This window comes from Pan troglodytes, chromosome X, assembly GCF_028858775.2.
Source record: "Pan troglodytes isolate AG18354 chromosome X, NHGRI_mPanTro3-v2.0_pri, whole genome shotgun sequence".
Classification (NCBI taxonomy): Eukaryota; Metazoa; Chordata; class Mammalia; order Primates; family Hominidae; genus Pan; species Pan troglodytes.
This window is the reverse complement of record NC_072421.2, coordinates 33,134,783-33,152,341: the sequence shown is the minus strand read 5'-3', so window position 1 is coordinate 33,152,341 and position 17,559 is coordinate 33,134,783. Positions and strand designations below refer to the sequence as shown.

General features: G+C 35.9%; 1 protein-coding gene across 14 annotated transcripts in view; it reads left to right on the top strand.

Moving 5' to 3' along the window:
• DMD (dystrophin) overlaps nucleotides 1-17,559 on the top strand; it is a 2,616,526-nt gene that overhangs the window by 1,167,068 nt on the left and 1,431,899 nt on the right. For all 14 annotated transcript variants that reach the window (XM_063804906.1, XM_063804905.1, XM_063804907.1 and 11 more), the window contains one exon: nucleotides 3,103-3,282. In XM_063804906.1, coding sequence (XP_063660976.1) covers nucleotides 3,103-3,282 — 180 coding nt within the window. The remainder of the gene's footprint in view (nucleotides 1-3,102; nucleotides 3,283-17,559) is intronic.

The following is a 17,559-nucleotide window of genomic DNA, read 5'->3' as shown; positions in this document are numbered from 1 at the left end:
ACTATGGGTCTCTGGCACTCGTAGACCTATGGTTAATTATTGATATGTAGAAATACATATTTTATGCAATAATCAGTAACAAATCATAGTTATTTAATATGCACATGTAAGACCTAAGCTTAAAAGAATCAGCATCAATGGATAGACAGGACAAGGTAATTCTAATGAATTCTATGATCTAATGTATCTGGCCCCATCATGGATTTTCTTTCTTTTCCTCCCTCTGTTAATAATCCTGGGGGAGTTCTGGAACTGGGAGATGACTACTGAAAGACAGAAAGAGAGAGAGAAATTGAGACCAAACAACTAATCTGCCATCATCATTTTTGATACTCGTATCTAAAATTTACCAGGTAGTAATCTGGGTTCAGTGTTTTTGTCATATAGACATATAAAAATTCATTTATTCAATAATCACACAATGTAATTATAACATTGATTTTACTTTACCTTGAGTGCACTTTTTTCCTAATTGGATTTTTTTTTTTTTGAGATGGAGTCTTGCTCTGTTGCCCAGGCTGGAGTGCAGTGGTGTGATCTCGGCTCAGGGCAACCTCTGCCTCCCTGGTTCCAGTGATTCCTTGCCTCAGCTTCCTGAGTAGCTGGGACCACAGGCATGCACCAACATGCCCAGCTAATTTTTGTATTTTTAGTACAGACGAGGTTTCACTATGTTGGCCAGGCTGATCTGGAACTCCTGACCTCGTGATCCGCCCACCTCAGCCTCCCAAAGTGCTGAGATTATAGGAGTGAGCCACCACCTCTAATTTTATTTTTAATGGTGACTTTCACTTTCATTTTTGTAATGCTTACCAAATGTTTCTTCCTGTGGCTTAATATTAAAACAGGAGGCTTATTTTCATTTGTTTAGGTACCATGAGGTTACTCATAGGTTTTTATTGCAATCCTCTTCTTTAAACATAATTCTCACACTCCTGTTCTGACATGTTTCCAAATCATTACATATGTTGTTTAAATAATGGGTAGACCGTTTAGCCTTACACATATGGCTATTTAAAAGTTCCTTACATTCTGAGTAAGTAAGTCATAGAGGATTGTACTTCGATTTTTTTTTATTTTTAGATTTGTGTCTTTGTGTATATTGTGCCTCTTTCCATAGTAAAGAGAAAAAATGACACTATAACTGGAGGAATATACATTGAAATTCAAATATGGCTCTCAGCTTGGGACAGGTAGCATCAACCTTTGTTCTAGTACTAATGCAAATATTCACTTAAATTTAATGGAAAACTAACAAGTGAACTAAACAAAGTGAATATGCAAAACCTATCTATTGGGCTGGGTATGGTGGCTCATGCCTATAATCCCAGCACTTTGGAAGGCCACGGCGGGTGGATCACTTGAGGTCAGGAGTTTGAGACCAGCCAGGCCAACATGTGGAGACCCCTGTCTCTTCTAAAAATTTAAAAATTAGCTGGGCTTAGTGGCATGTGCCTATAATACCAGCTACTCGCGAGGCTGACACAGGAGAATTGCTTGAACCCGGGAGACAGAGGCTGCAGTGAGCCGAGATCATGCCACTGCACTCCAGCCTGGGCGACAGAATTAGACTCCAACTCAAAACAAAAAAGAAAAACCACCTACCTATTGCTAAACCCCCAAACCGTGAGTTTTATTTTGATTTGAATTCAGTGTATAATATCTTAATTTGTATTTTGGTCTATTACATTCTTTCAAACTTAGAAAAATACTGAACTTATTGTTAAGGAAAAATTAGAGATGAGACTTAAATCTTGCTTTGTTTCCCCTTAAAAATTGCATGAAGACGGAACTATAACATACTCCAGGTGAAGCAGATTCTGAGTAAAAGACAAACTAATTGAAGGAGACACTAGAGCATTCTGCAATTCAGAGCTATCAATGCAGGTGCCATGCCAAAATGGGCTACTTAGATTGTCCTTTTCAGGAAGGTGTATTGACTGCTCTAGGTTTGGGGCACTTTGCTTCATGGGCAGTTGGTGCATTTGTTTCATGACAATTTGCTCTGTGGTATGTTAGTTCTTAAATAAACTTACATTTGTTTCGGAAAGACAGGTATTGTGGTTTAGTTTACATTCATTGTATTTGCTGCCAAATATGGGGTTGTTAAGTGGCTGTAAGATAATTTTCTCCTTTATTTCTCTTCCTTCTTCTCCTTTGTTTACAAATTAAGTCAGGGAGTAATGTTCAGTACCCAGAAATTGAATTTGTCTGTGTATCAGGCAAAGTTACTGAGTCAAGTAAAAGAAAAAACTGCCCTCATTTACTGATTTCACATAAACCACTTATTCCTTTCAAATCAACCAAAGGGAGTTTGTAAACCTCCACAGCTCACAGGAACTTTGTAAATATAAATGGTATAAAAATTGCTTCATAAGACACATAAGTATTTATAAACTCTGAAAAGAGATGCTGAAGGATTTATGTCATGCCCAGCGACTTAGTTCTTTTACTTAATGGGCTCTACAATTAGTTTTAAAAAATAATTACTCAAATAACCAGATGTTAATTGATGAATGGATGCTACAAAAATTTTATGGTCAGTAAATCACATAATGAGATTTTATCTCCAAATAATGAACCGAATGTTAAAACTGTGGAAACAATAATATTGTCATTTTATCCAAATAATCACAGCATTTCAGAATGGCAAGTTTCCTTAGCCATTCTCATTTTCTCAACTCACTAGCTTTTCTTCAGTACTCCTGGTACCTGATTGTCAGTTTTCGTTTGAATTCCGTCAGGAATTAAGGGGAAATCCAAGAGCCGTGCCTTCTAATTTCCACATGTTGATCTCTGTTTTGCCTTTTGAAGCAATATTACCTTTTCACTTGGATTTTCTTCAAATATTTTAAGGTAGCTCTTAATTACCTCTAGTAGGTCTTTATTCTACGTTTGAGTTTCTTTTCTCTTCAAACTTCTTGGGATAATTAGCTAGATTATAACTTTCTACCTCTCTTTTTCTGAACTTTTGATCCTTTGCGGGCACGATTGAAATATTTTATCTATGCAAATGAGCAAATACACGCAAAAGCAGATTGAACTATAGTGGTGTATAAAATGTAACCCAGGCTTATTCTGTGATCTTTCTTGTTTTAACAGGTTTTAAAAGCGGATCTAGAAAAGAAAAAGCAATCCATGGGCAAACTATATTCACTCAAACAAGATCTTCTTTCAACACTGAAGAATAAGTCAGTGACCCAGAAGACGGAAGCATGGCTGGATAACTTTGCCCGGTGTTGGGATAATTTAGTCCAAAAACTTGAAAAGAGTACAGCACAGGTTAGTGATACCAATTATCATGCTACAGACTCTCTCAGAGATTTTTTAAACCTGCATTAAGAGAGTAACATTATAAGCCTACAAAAGAAGCAACCAGATTAGTTTTTGCCCTGTGTTTAGTTAAATAAAAACATGATTCTTTTGCTTGTCTTGTTGTTGGAGAATGGTGGCGAGGTAGAGTGCTAATTAACTGAACTTGTTACTGCCCTAGAGTGAATTTCTTCCAGCCCAATAGTAACGGGGAACTGAGTGACTTAGAGCAGGCGAACAAAATGCTGGGAACTGTATAATCACAGTCTAACCCCAAATCAGAGATTGCTAGAACCACGAGGAACATTAGCCAACTCCATTTTACTCCTGAGAAAAATGAAACTGAGGGAAGAAAAGTAAATTTTTCAAGAGAAGTTAGTGGTAGGAGGACTAGGGTTCAGGTCTTTTGATTTCTTGGAAAGTTTTTTATTAGTGTAGTTAATTATCTGACTATTGTACCTTTTCTGCCATAGACTGCTGATTTCATAAAATTATGAATGTGGCTTAGTTATACTAACACATACGGGCTGTAGATTATGAAAACATGTCAGCTACATTTGGGGTATGTGGTTTTATTATAATAATTTTTAAAGATTTAGTCACTAAAATGGGGTATCGTTAAAAGTTCAACCTCTTTTTGTCTTATGTAGTTGGATGGTAGAATAATGAGTAGTCATTCAAGATATAAACATTATATATAATAGTATTTAACATATTCTGCCACATAGTCTGGCATTATAAGGAATAACTTTACTCAAAATTCATAGCTCAATACACAGGCATACACTTCCATATTCAATAGATTTTAGGCAAATATTTCCTCTATATTGAGATAAGTACATGGAATTTGTTTTCTTGAGACTTGACATCTGATAAGTAGCACTTAGGAAATGCCTTTTGAAGACATGAAGTTTGTAGTATTGCCTCCAGGAATACAATTTAAGACAGCATAATAAACCAGCCTATATGATTTTCAATCACAGTTCCATGTTACTTTTAATCCAATTTTATGTTAAAAAAATTATAATTTGAAGAAATATGAATATAAATTGTAATAATTTCCCACACAATCATTACATAATAAAAACTCCATTTGTTTTCCATTGAACATACTTTAGCAATTAATTGACCTAGTAGTAATTTTACTACTATATTTTGATTCCTCCTGTTTTATGTGATCTGCCCATGGCTTCTTTGCAATACATTGGTATTTATGTAATAAATACATGAGACATTAGTCAATTTGATACTTTTTAACCCAACACTAAGAGTATTCCCATATGTACCCATTGCTTCCACAGATTATTGCTGCCATAAAATGGTCAGTTGCCGTGTTAAGAAAGATTGCCATTATTTGATAAAGAAAGTTATTTTGACATGCATCCCTTTTAAGGGATATGTTTAGGGAGCCGTAACAGTTAACTGTAGGTCATCTTCTAGTTCATTTGCATTGCATGGAGTGGTTCTCAAACGTGCGTCTGCATAGTAGCCACCTGAGGAGCTAATTAAAATGCATATTCCTAAACATTTTGCTCAGAAAATCTCATCCATAAGCTATGATAAGGTCCTAAAAATCTACATCTTTACTAAGCCTTTGATACAATCTGCAGACCATAGAGGGGAACAACACACACTGGGATCTACTTGAGGTGGGAGGGTGGGAGGAAGTAGAAGAGCAGAGAATATGACTATTGGATACTGGGCTTAATACCTGGGTGATGAAATAATTGGTAAGCAAACCCCTGTGACACACATTTACCTATGTGACAAGCCTTCATATGTACTCCTGAACCTAAAATAAATGTTTAAAGAAAATAGACAGTGATATGTGTGTGAATCCCAACACTCTGGTTTTCCACAATGCTCCCTGAAATGTGAAAAGGGAGAGCTTCTTAGGAATACACTATATAAATATGCTCATTCCCTTGGAATGGGACTAGTTTTTGATGAAGTTTGTACATCTCATCAAAATATTACTGATTTGATTATTCCAATTGGTAGAAAAGCATTTGAAGCCTTATTTTTATTCCCTAAAAATTATGAGACCACCACCTAGGCAATTGACTTGATGTCTTCCAACTTGTATAATTCTATAATAAAAGAATACTAGTTTTGATTTGCATGGTTCCAGCATGCATTACAGTATGTACCTCTTCACTTGCTCATAGGGATACAATGAAGATAAAATGGAGGCATAGACAAGAAAGCATTTGAGGGGAAAAAAAGGTTGAGTTTGATATGTAAGTCATGTAGTTCAGTGTGTCTGGAGGGCTTTTTGTGGTTCTCTTTCTGCTTTTTTTTTTTTTTTTTTTTTGAGATGGAGTCTCACTCTGTCACCCAGGCTGGAGTGCAGTGACACAATCTCAGCTCACTGCAAGCTCTGCCTCCCGGGTTCACACCGTTCTCCTGCCTCAGCCTCCCAAGTAGCAGCTGGGACTACAGGTGCCTGCCATGACGCCCCACTAATTTTTTGTACTTTTAGTAGAGATGGGGTTTCACCATGTTGGCCAGGGTGGTCTCGATCTCCTGACCTTGTGATCCTCCCACTTCGGCCTCCCAAAGTGCTGAGATTACAGGCGTAAGTCACCGCACCCGGCCCACTATCTCCTTTTAATTTTATTTTCAAACAGTTACACGCTCCTATTGTGGGCTAGAAATAAATAAAAGGACTTAACATCATGTAAGTTGTTTTCCAGAACACTAAGCTTGAGTTTTTCTTAAGCTTATGTTTCAGTTTTCTGTCATTGCCTTTCCAAAAATTATGCTGTCATGGGATTGATCCAAATCTTTGCTGGCTGTTTTTGAGCTCACAGGAAGAGAGAAATGGAGCTACTCAGGAAAAGAGAAATTAAAAGGAGGTAAACAGAGACAACAGCGAAATAGTATCATATAAGAGCAACTGATTTTCTTTTATCCATGTTAAATTGACCTTGATTAAAATTACATAAGGAGAATTCCAAGAATATGGGCTGTAAGGTTGTGACTTTGAAGAACAAAGTTCACTTGTATGTACATTTTCTATAATGATTGTGGGAGAAAAATGAGTTTCATTAATGACTACTCACGTGATACACTCAATTGTTTCAAAAATTCTTTTAAATAATTAGTATAAAGAATGAGCAAAGTTCTCATAATGGTTAAAACCTGTTGTGAGGCAGGGTGTGGAAATCGTGATTGAGATGACAAGGCACCCAATTGTACTCATACAAAGAACACTGCTTGCGCGTATGATTGCTATTCAGGTCAGAGCTTTGAGGCATTTTTGACCTTTTGAAGCAGTTGCATGGCAAGAGATCAAAACGTGAAAAAATAATCAGCTAGGAGGACTGCTCTCTTGCATTTCAAAGTCAAATTTGACTTGGATAATACCTGGACACAAGCTGAGGGTATTTAAGTTGGTTAGAAGGTAGCCTAAGAAGATAGAAAATCCTTTTTTTCTAAATGTTGGAGAGATAATAACTCTTGCTATCTGGAGGCTTACATTGAGAAAAGAGGGCAAATATACCCTGGATTGACTTCTTTAAAAACTCAAATGATCCTGATTCCCTGTAATTTTTTATAAACATACTTGTAATTTGTGCAACTTTTTCTAATTGCCTTGGCCCTGATCGATATATATTTTATCTTGATCATAATTATGAAATATGATAGTGACAAATTCCATCAACATTTGCTTGTCTGGAAAAGATTTTATTTTTCCTTCACTTATGAAGCTTACTTTGTCTGGATATGAAATTCTGCCTTGGAAATTCTTTTCTTTCACAGTGTTGAATATTAGCACCCAATCACTACTGGCTTACAGGGTTTCTGTTGAGAGATCTGCTGTTACCCTGATGGGCTTCCCTTTGTAGGTGACCTGGCCTTTCTCTCCGGCTGTCCTTAACATTTTTTCTTTCATTTAAACCTGGAGAATTTTATGATTACGTATCTTGTGGTTGGTCTGCTCAGTATGTTGCATTTCCTGAATTTGAATGTTGGGCTGGCTTCTGCTTAGTGAGTATCTTGCATTTCCTGAATTTGAATGTTTGGCTGGCTTTCTAGATTGGAGAAGTTCTCCTGGATGATATCCTGAAGTGTGATTTCCAACTTGGTTCCATTCTCCCCGTCTCTTTCAGGTTCCCCCAACAGTCTTTGCTTCAGAATTTACATAATCCCACATTTCTCAGAGGTTTTGTACATTCATTTTTATTCTGTTTTTTTTTTCTCTAATCTTGTCTGCCTGTCTTATTTCAGCAAGATAGTCTTCAAGCTCTGAGATTCTTTCCTCTGCTTGGTCTATTCAGGTATTGACAATGTGATTGCATTGTGGAGTTCTCGTATTGCATTTCTCAGCTCTATCAGGTCATTTATGTTCCTCTGTAAACTGGTTATTCCGGTTATCTGCTCCTGTTACGTTTTATCATGGTTGTTAGCTTGTTTGCATTGGGTTAGAACATTCTCCTCTAGCTCAGGGAAGTTTGATATTATCCACCTTTGAAGCCTACTTCTCTCAATTCATCCATATCAGCCTCAGCACACCATCTCACGCCAGTCGGAATGGTGATTTTTAAAAAGTCAAGATACAACAGACGCTGGCAAGGTTTCAGAGAAATGGGAATGCTTTTACACTGTTGGTGGGAATGTAAATTAGTTTATCCATTGTGGAACACAGTGTGGTGGTTCCTCAAAGAACTAGAACCAGAAATACCCAGCAAGGCCGTTACTGGATATATATCCAAAGGAATATAAATCATCCTATTATAAAGATACATGCATTTGTATGTTAATTGCAGCACTATTCACAACAGCAAAGACATAGAATCAACCCAAATGCCCATCAATGATAGACTGGATAAAGAAAATGTGATACATATACACCATGGAATAGTATGCAGCCATAAAAAGGAGTGAGAGTATGTCCTTTGCAGAGACATGGATGTAGCTGGAAGCTGTTATTCTCAGCAAACTAATGCAGGAACAGAAAACCAAACACTGCATGTTCTCACTTATAAGTAGGAGCTGAAAAATGGGAACACATGGGCACAGGGAAGAGAACAACACACACTGGGGCCTGTTGCTGGGAGAGGAGGAGAGCATCAGGAAAAATAGCTAACGGATGCTGGGCTCAATATCTACTTAATGGGTCTGTAGGTGCACCATACCTCCGTGGCACACATTTACCTACATAACAAACCTACACATCCAATACGTGTACCCTGGAACTTAAAAAAATAAATGTGATAGTAAGAAATTTATTATAATTAATATTTTAAAATATAATTTATGTGATTTGAAGCATTACTTTCCTCATTTGACTGAAATCACATGTGCTGTTGAAAGGGTATATTAGTCATATGCTTTACAATTTGGTATGCTAATTGTAATTATCATATTATGCCATAAATTGTAATTACTGTATTAAATATGTAATTTATATTAAGTAGTATACACCAGGTGCTTTGGTGTAAGCATATATATATATATATATTTTTTTTTTTTTCAAGTGAGTCTAAAGGTTTTGTAGTTTTGTGGATTTTTAGTAGAATAAATTGTCTTCTTTCTCAGGAATAAGGAAAGTTGTATGACTTATTAAGGTTCAAATATCTCATTCCCATTTTGTGAATATTTTGCTATATTGCTAACACCAATTTTTGCAACGTTCTCAACTGTGAGCACCTCTTTAAGATAAAATATATATGCTCAGAATTTGCCTCTTCTTGTACATGGCAGTTCATGTTTATGCTGTATATGTTTGTGCCTACATTCAAGGATGCCCAAAAAGAGAAAATGATTATTATATAATTATGTGTACCTTCTATATCATCTATATCCTGATGAGAGATTTATTATGTGTGCTGCCGAAGCAAGCACCTGATGTGAGATTTAAAACTCCTATCAAATAGTAATATAAAACGTAGCTGTCAATGATAAGCCAGTGCTTTTTATTATACCCAAAATGCAAATAGAAATATGCCAATGTACCAAGATGAAAATTTCTTTACATGTTCTTCTTTTCTGAGTTCATTCTCATTCTTTAAAGATCCTCTATTTTAACCCTTCATAAAATATTTTATGTTCACGTTCTGGCTGTACCACTTCTCAGAGCATCATTTTGTAGACCTCTTTGTACAAGAGGGATATAGTTGCAAATGGTTTGCCTCTCTTCTTTTTTGGCCAGTAAGTTTAATTAAAAATACTTTAAGGCTTTTTATTTAAAAGCCCTTTTCATTGCTTCCTGAAAGCTCTCCACGACTAGTAAGCCTGATGCCAATTAAAAAAGAATATAATTTTTTAAAAACTGGAATTAAAATAAAAATACCTTATTTTGTGTTTCCTTCTTACTTAAGGTCATAGAATTAACTCCCTTAAATTTGAGAACATGTTTTGGGTAATTCCTCAGGTTAAAGTTTTATTAGAAAAATTTGAAGTTGACTGAGCGTGGTGGCTCACACTTGTAATCCCAGTACTTTGGGAGGACAAGGCAGGTAAATCATCTGAGGTCAGGAGTTTGAAACCAGCCTGGTCAACATGGTGAAACCCCATCTTTACTAAAAATACAAAAAAAGTAGCCAGGCATGGTGGCAGGCGCTTGTAATCGCAGCTACTTGGGAGGCTGAGGCAGGAGAATTGCTTGAACCCGGGAGGTGGAGGTTGCAGTGAGCCGAGATCATGCCACTGCACTCCAGCCGGGATGACAGAGCGAGATTTCGTCTCAAAAAAAAAAAAAAAAGAAAATTTGAAGTTACATCTCAAATAACTTTGGAAATTAACTGTATCATTTTGCTACCTCCAACTATAATAGGTATTTGAGAATGGGCCTTGTATTTCAGTGCAATAGGTTTTACCTTGTAAATGCATTGTCTGTAACAATATAAAATGTAAGCACTAAAAAATTTAATACATTCAGTCTGAGTTAACTCTTGGAATCTCTCATTCTTTATTTATAAATTTAAAGGAAAGGTAAGCTAGGCAGATTTCTATAGTGGCCATCGAGTTCTAAATGTCTTTGATATGTTTCTCTTTGCTTTTATGTGAAACTCTGGAGAACTTAGTGAAGAAGATTCCTCCTTTCGCCAGTTCGCCAGTGGAGAGGCAGCTAAAAAATAATGATAATAATATCCTATCCCTATTCAAAGGAGACTTAATTATGAAATTATTACACTGTATTCCCTGAGGATGTCATTAAAATACCATACAGACAAAATGCTCAACATCTGTATGATACGCCTATTATCTCCTGACAAAAAAATGAAATAACACATAAAGACAAATACAAGTCTTTTTCCTAAATCTATACTTGATAATATCCATCCCTAATTATAGAATGTGTTTCATTACTTCAGTGTTAGACGGTATGTAGAGGAAGGCCAGATGGATCAGAAAAATTAAATCTCATTGCTTTGCAATTTTTGCAGGTGCAGTTAATTGACACAGTTGCTCAAATTCTGTATTTAATATGAATCCAGAAGACAACATACATCTCTTCTTTCTGATACAATTTGTACTAAAGACAATTTAAAATGAGGAACAAAATACATTAAATTGGACAAACAGTTTTACAGAATAAACCTTCTTAATTATCATATATTTATTTCGAAGAAACAAATGACTTATGATGCCTTCTAAGTATTTGACAATAATTCTGCTCATGATTTCAATGTCAGTACTTATTCAAGAATTTTTTTTACCTTACAGTAATTAATTATTAATATTAATTAAATTAAATTATTATTAAATTATTATTGTAATAATAAATTAATTACAGTAATTAATAGTATATTTTAGTCACCAGGCTACTGTCATGAACTTTGGCACTCATTGTATGCTACATTCAGCTATGGGAAGTCCTCTATACTTCATAAGATAGAGCATTTTACATCCTTGTGATTAGTAACTCAGCTTCCTTTGTGACCACCTGATCTTTTGCCCAAGGATTCTCCCAAAGTTCAACATATACATATTTTCTTCTGCTTAGAGATGCAAATCTTTACCAGATTTTTGTGCCTTGTGCTACCATGCCTGTGGAGTTGGTTTTTAAGCATGGCTATCAATTATTATCTACAGCTGTTTCTATGATTATGCAGTATGTTGTAAACTGCAGAAGTGCAATTCCTCCATACCCATTAAAACTTATTGATCACTCCAAAGGCTTACATATACATATACAAACAACGTAATGAAAAACCTTGATCCACAGTTGTCAACATGATTGTGTGTGTGTAGTGTATTTTGACTAATTTTGCACAGATTTTAATATAGCATGTCAAGAGCCAAACATATTTAACATTGAGTAATTCTTCCTATATAATAGTTATGATGTGCCATTGTTTATAATTTCAATATTCTGAATTTATATATGTGTGTGTATGCACACAAATACACACCCCTTAAAAGGAAACCACCATTCAAAGAAGTGTACAAGTATAGGAGCAAGTGAGCATAGCTGATAAGAGTTGGATGAATGAACAATCAGACTTGGATTTATATCTATGCTTGCTACTAAAAAGTTTCATCTGCCTAAACAAGGTCACTTTCATCTATAAAACAGGAATAATATTAGTACTTACTCTTAGGGCCATTGTGAGGTCATAATAGCTACCATTTATTAAAGCTTTACAACATAGCAAGGGAGTATTCTAGATCTTTTGAATAAGATAATGAATTCAAAACACTTATTGTAATGCCTGGATCATGCAAAAAGCTTCATAACTGGTTCCTGTTATTTGCAAGTATTAGTATTTTCAAAATAAAGATTTTATGCTAAATTAGGTAACTAATACTTTATAGCTTGAATCTTTCTAGTAAGTATCTAAGTATTCAAATACTAGAATATCTCAAAAGGCAAGAAGTCGAAATATCTTACCCCAGCATAACAAAAAACTTACAAAGGCAAAAATATGTAAATAATTAAATGGAAAGTTAAAAGTTTCAAGTAAGAATATCAGTGAAAAATAAAAGGAAAATTTATTAGCCTGTTCTTACACTGCTATAAAGACATACCTGAAACTGAGTGATTTATGACGAAAAGAAGTTTAATTGACTCGTTCCTGTTTGTGGCATTATAGTATTCCTTGGTGTAAATGTACCACATTTTCTTATCTTGTCTATCATTGATGAGCATTAAAGTTGATTCCATGTCTTTGCTATTGTGTATAGTGTTGCAATGAACATACACATGCGTGTATCTTTATAATACAATGATTTATATTTGGGTATATACCCCGTAATGGGATTGCTGGCTTAAATGGTTTTTCTGCCTCTAGGTCTTTGAGAAATCTCCACATTGTCTTCCACAAGGGTTGAACTAATTTATACTCCCACCAAGAGTGTAAAAGTGTTCCCTTTTCTCCACAACCTCACCAGCATCTATTGTTCTTTGACTTTTTAATAGTAACCATTCTGACTGGCGTGAGATGCTATCTCATTGTGGTTTTGATTTGCATTTCTCTCATGATCAGTGATGTTGAGTTTTCTTTCATATGGTTTTAGGTCACATGTATGTCTTCTTTTGAGAAGTGTTTGTTCATGTCCTTTGCCCACTTTTCAATGAGGTTATTTGTTTTTTTCTTGTAAATTTGTTTAAGTTCCTTGTAGACTCTGGACCATTGTCAGATGGATAGATGGCAAAACTTTTCTCCCATTCTATAGGTTGTTTGTTTACTCTGACGGTAGTTTATTTTGCTGTGCAGAAGTTCTTTAGTTTAATTAGATCCCCTTTGTCAGTTTTTGCTTTTGTTGCAGTTGCTTTTGTCATTTTCCTCATGAAATCTCTGCCCATGCCTATGTCCTGAATTGTATTACCTAGGTTTTCTTCTAGGGTTTTTATTTTTTGGGGTTTTGCATTTAAGTCTTTAATCCATCTTGAGTTAATTTTTGTATAGATTGTAAGGAAGAAGTCCACTTTCAATTTTCTGCGTAGGACTATCCCAGCACTATGTATTAAATAGGCAGTCCTTTCCCCATTGCTTGTTTTTTCAGGTTTGTCGAAGATCAGATGGTTGTAGGTGTGTGGTCTTATTTCTGAGTTCTCTATTCTGTTTCATTGGTCTATGTGTCTGTTCTTATACCAGTACCCTGCTGTTCTGGTGACTGTAAGCTTGTAGTATAGTTTGAAGTCTTAGCTTTTGGGCTGAGACAATGGGGTTTTCTGGATATAGGTTCATGTCATCTGCATACAAAAATAATTTGACTTCCTCTCTTCCTATGTGAATACGCTTTATTTCTTTCTCTTCCCTGATTGCCCTGGTCAGAACTTCCAATACTATGTTGAAAAGGAGTGGTGAGAGATGGCATCCTTATCTTGGGCCAGTTTTCAGGGGGAATGCTTCTAGCTTTTGCCCATTTGGATGTGGGTTTATAATTTATGGCTCTTATTATTTTGAGGTATGTTCCTTCAATACCTAGTTTATTGAGAATTTTTAACATGAAGGGATGTTGAATTTTATTAAATACCTTTTGGTTGTCTATTGAGATAGTCATGTGGTTTTTGTCTTTAGTTCTGTTTATGTGATGAATCACATGTATTGATTTGCATGTGTTAAACCAACCTTGCATGCTAGGGATGAAGCCAACTTGATTGTGGTGGATAAGCTTTTTGATATGCTACTGGATTTGGTTTGCCGGTATTGAGAATTTTTGCATCAGTGTTCATCAAGGATATTAGCCTGAGGTTTGCTTTTCTTTCTTTCTTTCTTTCTTTCTCTCTCTCTCTCTTTCTTTCTTTCTCTCTCTCTCTCTCTTTCTTTCTTTCTTTCTTTCTTTCTCTCTTTCTCTGTCTCTTTCTCTTTCTCTCTCCCTCTCTCTCTCTTTCTTTCTTTCTTTTTCTTTCCTTCTGTCTCTCTCTCTCTCTCTCTCTCTCTCTCTCTCTCTCCCTCCCTCCCCCTCCCTCCCTCCCTCCCTCCCTGGTTTTGGCATCAGGATGATGCTGACCTCATAATATAAGTTTGGGAGAAGTCCCTTCTTTTCAATTTTTTGGAATAGTTTCAGTGGAAATGATACCAGCTCTTCTTTGTACTGCTAGTAGAATTCAGCTATGATTCCATCTGGACCTGGGCTTTTGTTGGTTGGTGGGATATTTATTATTGCTTCAATTTCAGAACTCATTATTGATCTATTCAGCAATTCATTTCTTTTATGGTTCAGCCTTAGGTGGGAGAAATGTGTTCAATAATTTATCCATTTCCTCTAGGTTTTCTAGTTTATGTGCATAGAGGTGTTTATAGTATTCCCTGATGGTTGTTTGTATTTCTGTAGAATCATTGGTGATACTCCTCTTCTAATTTTTGATTGTGTTTATTTGATTCTTCTCTCTTTTCTTCCTTATTAGTCTAACTAGAAGTCTACCTTTTTTATTTTTATTTTTTTCCAAAAACCAGCTCCTGGATTCATTTAGTTTTTTGGAGGGTTTTTCTTGTCTTTATCTCCTTCAGTTCAGCTCTGATCTTGGTTATTTCTTGTTTGTTTGCTCTTGGTTCGCTAGTTTTTTTATTTGAGATGTTAGGCTGTTAACTTAAGATCTTTCTAGCTTTTTGATGTGAGCATTTTAGTGCTATAAATTTCCCTCTTAACACTGCTTTAGCTGCATCCCAGAGATTCTGATAAATTGTCTCTTTGTTCTCATTAGTTTCAAAGAACTGCAGAGGTGGCAGCTGGTCTTCCTCCCAGAAGCTCTGTCCCAGGGAGAGATCAGAGCTCTATCCATTGAATCCTGGGTGAAATGGCTGAAGCCCCCACAGGGAGGGTCCCACCCAGTGAGGAGGATGGATCCAGGGTCCCGCTTAAAGAAGCAGACTGGCCACAATCTGGCAAGGGTTGCCACACACTTTCAAACAAACAAATCTCATGAGAACTCTATCAGGAGAACAGCAAGGGGGGAGGTCCACACCCATGATTCAGTCCCCTCCCACCAGGCCCTTCACACACAGAAGACAGAATTCAACATGAGGATTTGGGTGGGGACAGAGAGCCAAACCATATCATAAAATAACAGCATAAACAAAATGAATTTAAAATTAAAGAATAGCTGAATAGTTGGTAATTGCAACTACAGTCGTATGCTGCATAACAACATTTCAGTCAACAATGAACCACATATACGACAGTGGTCTCATAATATTATTATACTATATTATTTTTTACTTTTATTTTTGCTTCAGACGTACATGTGGAGGTTTGTCATATAGATAAATTGTATGTCACAGGGGTTTGGTGTACAGATTATTTCATCACCCAGGTAATAAGCATAGTTCCCAATAAGTAGTTTTTTTAATCCTCACCCTCCTCTTACCCTCCAGCCTCACATAGGCCACAGTGTCTGTTGTCCCCTTCTTTGTGTCCGTGTGTTCTCAATGTTTATTTCCCACTTAGAAGTCAGAAAATGTGATATTTTGTGTTATTGTGTTAGTTTGCTTAGGATAATGGCCTCCAGCTCCATCCATGTTGCTGCAAAGAACACAATCTCTTTTTTCACGGCTGCATAGAATTCCACAGTGTATATGTACCACATTTTCCTTATCCAGTCTACCACTGATGGGCATTTATGCTGATTCCATGTGTTTGCTATTGTGAATAATGCTTCAATAAAACATAATGTGCATGTGTCTTCAGGGTTGAGGGATTTATATTCTTCTTGGTGTACCCAATAATTGTTATTGCTGGGTCGAATGGTAATTCTGGTTTACGTTGTTTGGGAAATCACCAAACTGCTTTCCACGGTGGCTGAGCTAATTTACATTAATATCAGCAGTGCAATAAACATTCCCTTTTCTGTGCAACCTTGCCAGCATCTGTGTTTTTTTGACTTTTTAAAAATAGCTGTTCTCACTGGTGTCAAATGGTATCTTATTGTGGTTTTGATCTGCACTTCTCTAATGATTAGTGATGTTCAGTATTTTTTCATATGCATGTTTTCTGTATGTATGTCTTTTTCTGGAAAGGGTTCATGTCCTTTGCCCACTTTTTAATGGTGATGTTTGGGTTTTGTTTGTAAATTTAAGTTCCTTGTAGATTCCAGATATTAGACCCTTGTCAGATGGAAAGTTTGCAAAATTTTTCTCCCATTCTGCAGGTTGTCTGTTTACTCTGTTGATAGTTTCTTTTGTTGTGTAGAAGTTCTTTAGTTTAATTAGGTCCCATTTTTCAATTTTTGTTTTTGTTTCAATTGTTTTTGGTGTCTTTGTTATGAAGTCTTTGCAGTTTCAATGTCCAGAGTGGCGTTACCTGGGTTATCTTCTTAGGTTTTTATAGTTGTTGGTTTTAGATTTAAGTCTTTAATCCACCTGGGGTTAATTTTTGTATGTGGTGTAAGGAAGGGGTCCAATGAATAGTCAGTCCTTTTCCCATTGCTTGTTTTTGTTGATTTCATTGAAGAACAGATGGTTGTAGGTGTGCAGCCTTATTTCTCGACTCTCTATTCTTTTCCATTGGTTTATGTGTCTGTTTTTTGTACCATGCTGTTTTGGTTACTATATCCTTGTAGTATAGTTTGAAGTCAGGCAGTGGGATGGTTCCAGCTTTTTTCTTTTTGCTTAGAATTACCTTGGCTCTTCTGGCTTTATTAGTGGCTCCAAATGAATTTTTAAATAGTCTTTTTCTTATTCAGTGAAGAATGTTATTGGTAGTTTTTTGGGAATACCATTGAATTAAAAAATGCTTTAGGCATTATGGCCATTCTGTCAATATTGATTCTTCCATGAGCATAGAATATTTTTCCATTTTTTGTGTGTTATCTCTGAGTTACTTGAGCAATATTTTGTAATTCTCATTTTAGCAGTGTTTCACCTCCTTGCTTAGCTGTATTCCTAGGTATCTTATTTCTTTTTGACAATTGTGAATGGGACTGTGTTCTTCATTTGGCCTTAGCTTAAATGTTGTTGGTGTGTAGGAATAGTAGTGATATTTATACATTGATTTTGGATGCTGAAACTTTACTGAGGTTGTGTATCAGATCAATGAGCTTTTGGGCAGAGACTATGGCCAATGTATAGAACCTCATCGTCTGCAAACAGGGATAATTTGACTTCCTCTCTTCCTATTTGGATTGCCTTTATTTCTCTTGCCTGATTGCTCTGGCTAGGATTTCTAGTACTATGTTTAATGAGATTTGTAAGAGAGTGCACCATTGTCTTATGCCAGTTTTCAAGCACAATGCTTCTGGCTTTTGCACATTCAGTATAATGTTGGCTGTGGACTTTTTAAAGATGGTTCTAATTACTTTGAAATATGTTCCTTCAGTGCCTAGTTTGTCGAGGATTTGTAACATGAAAGGGT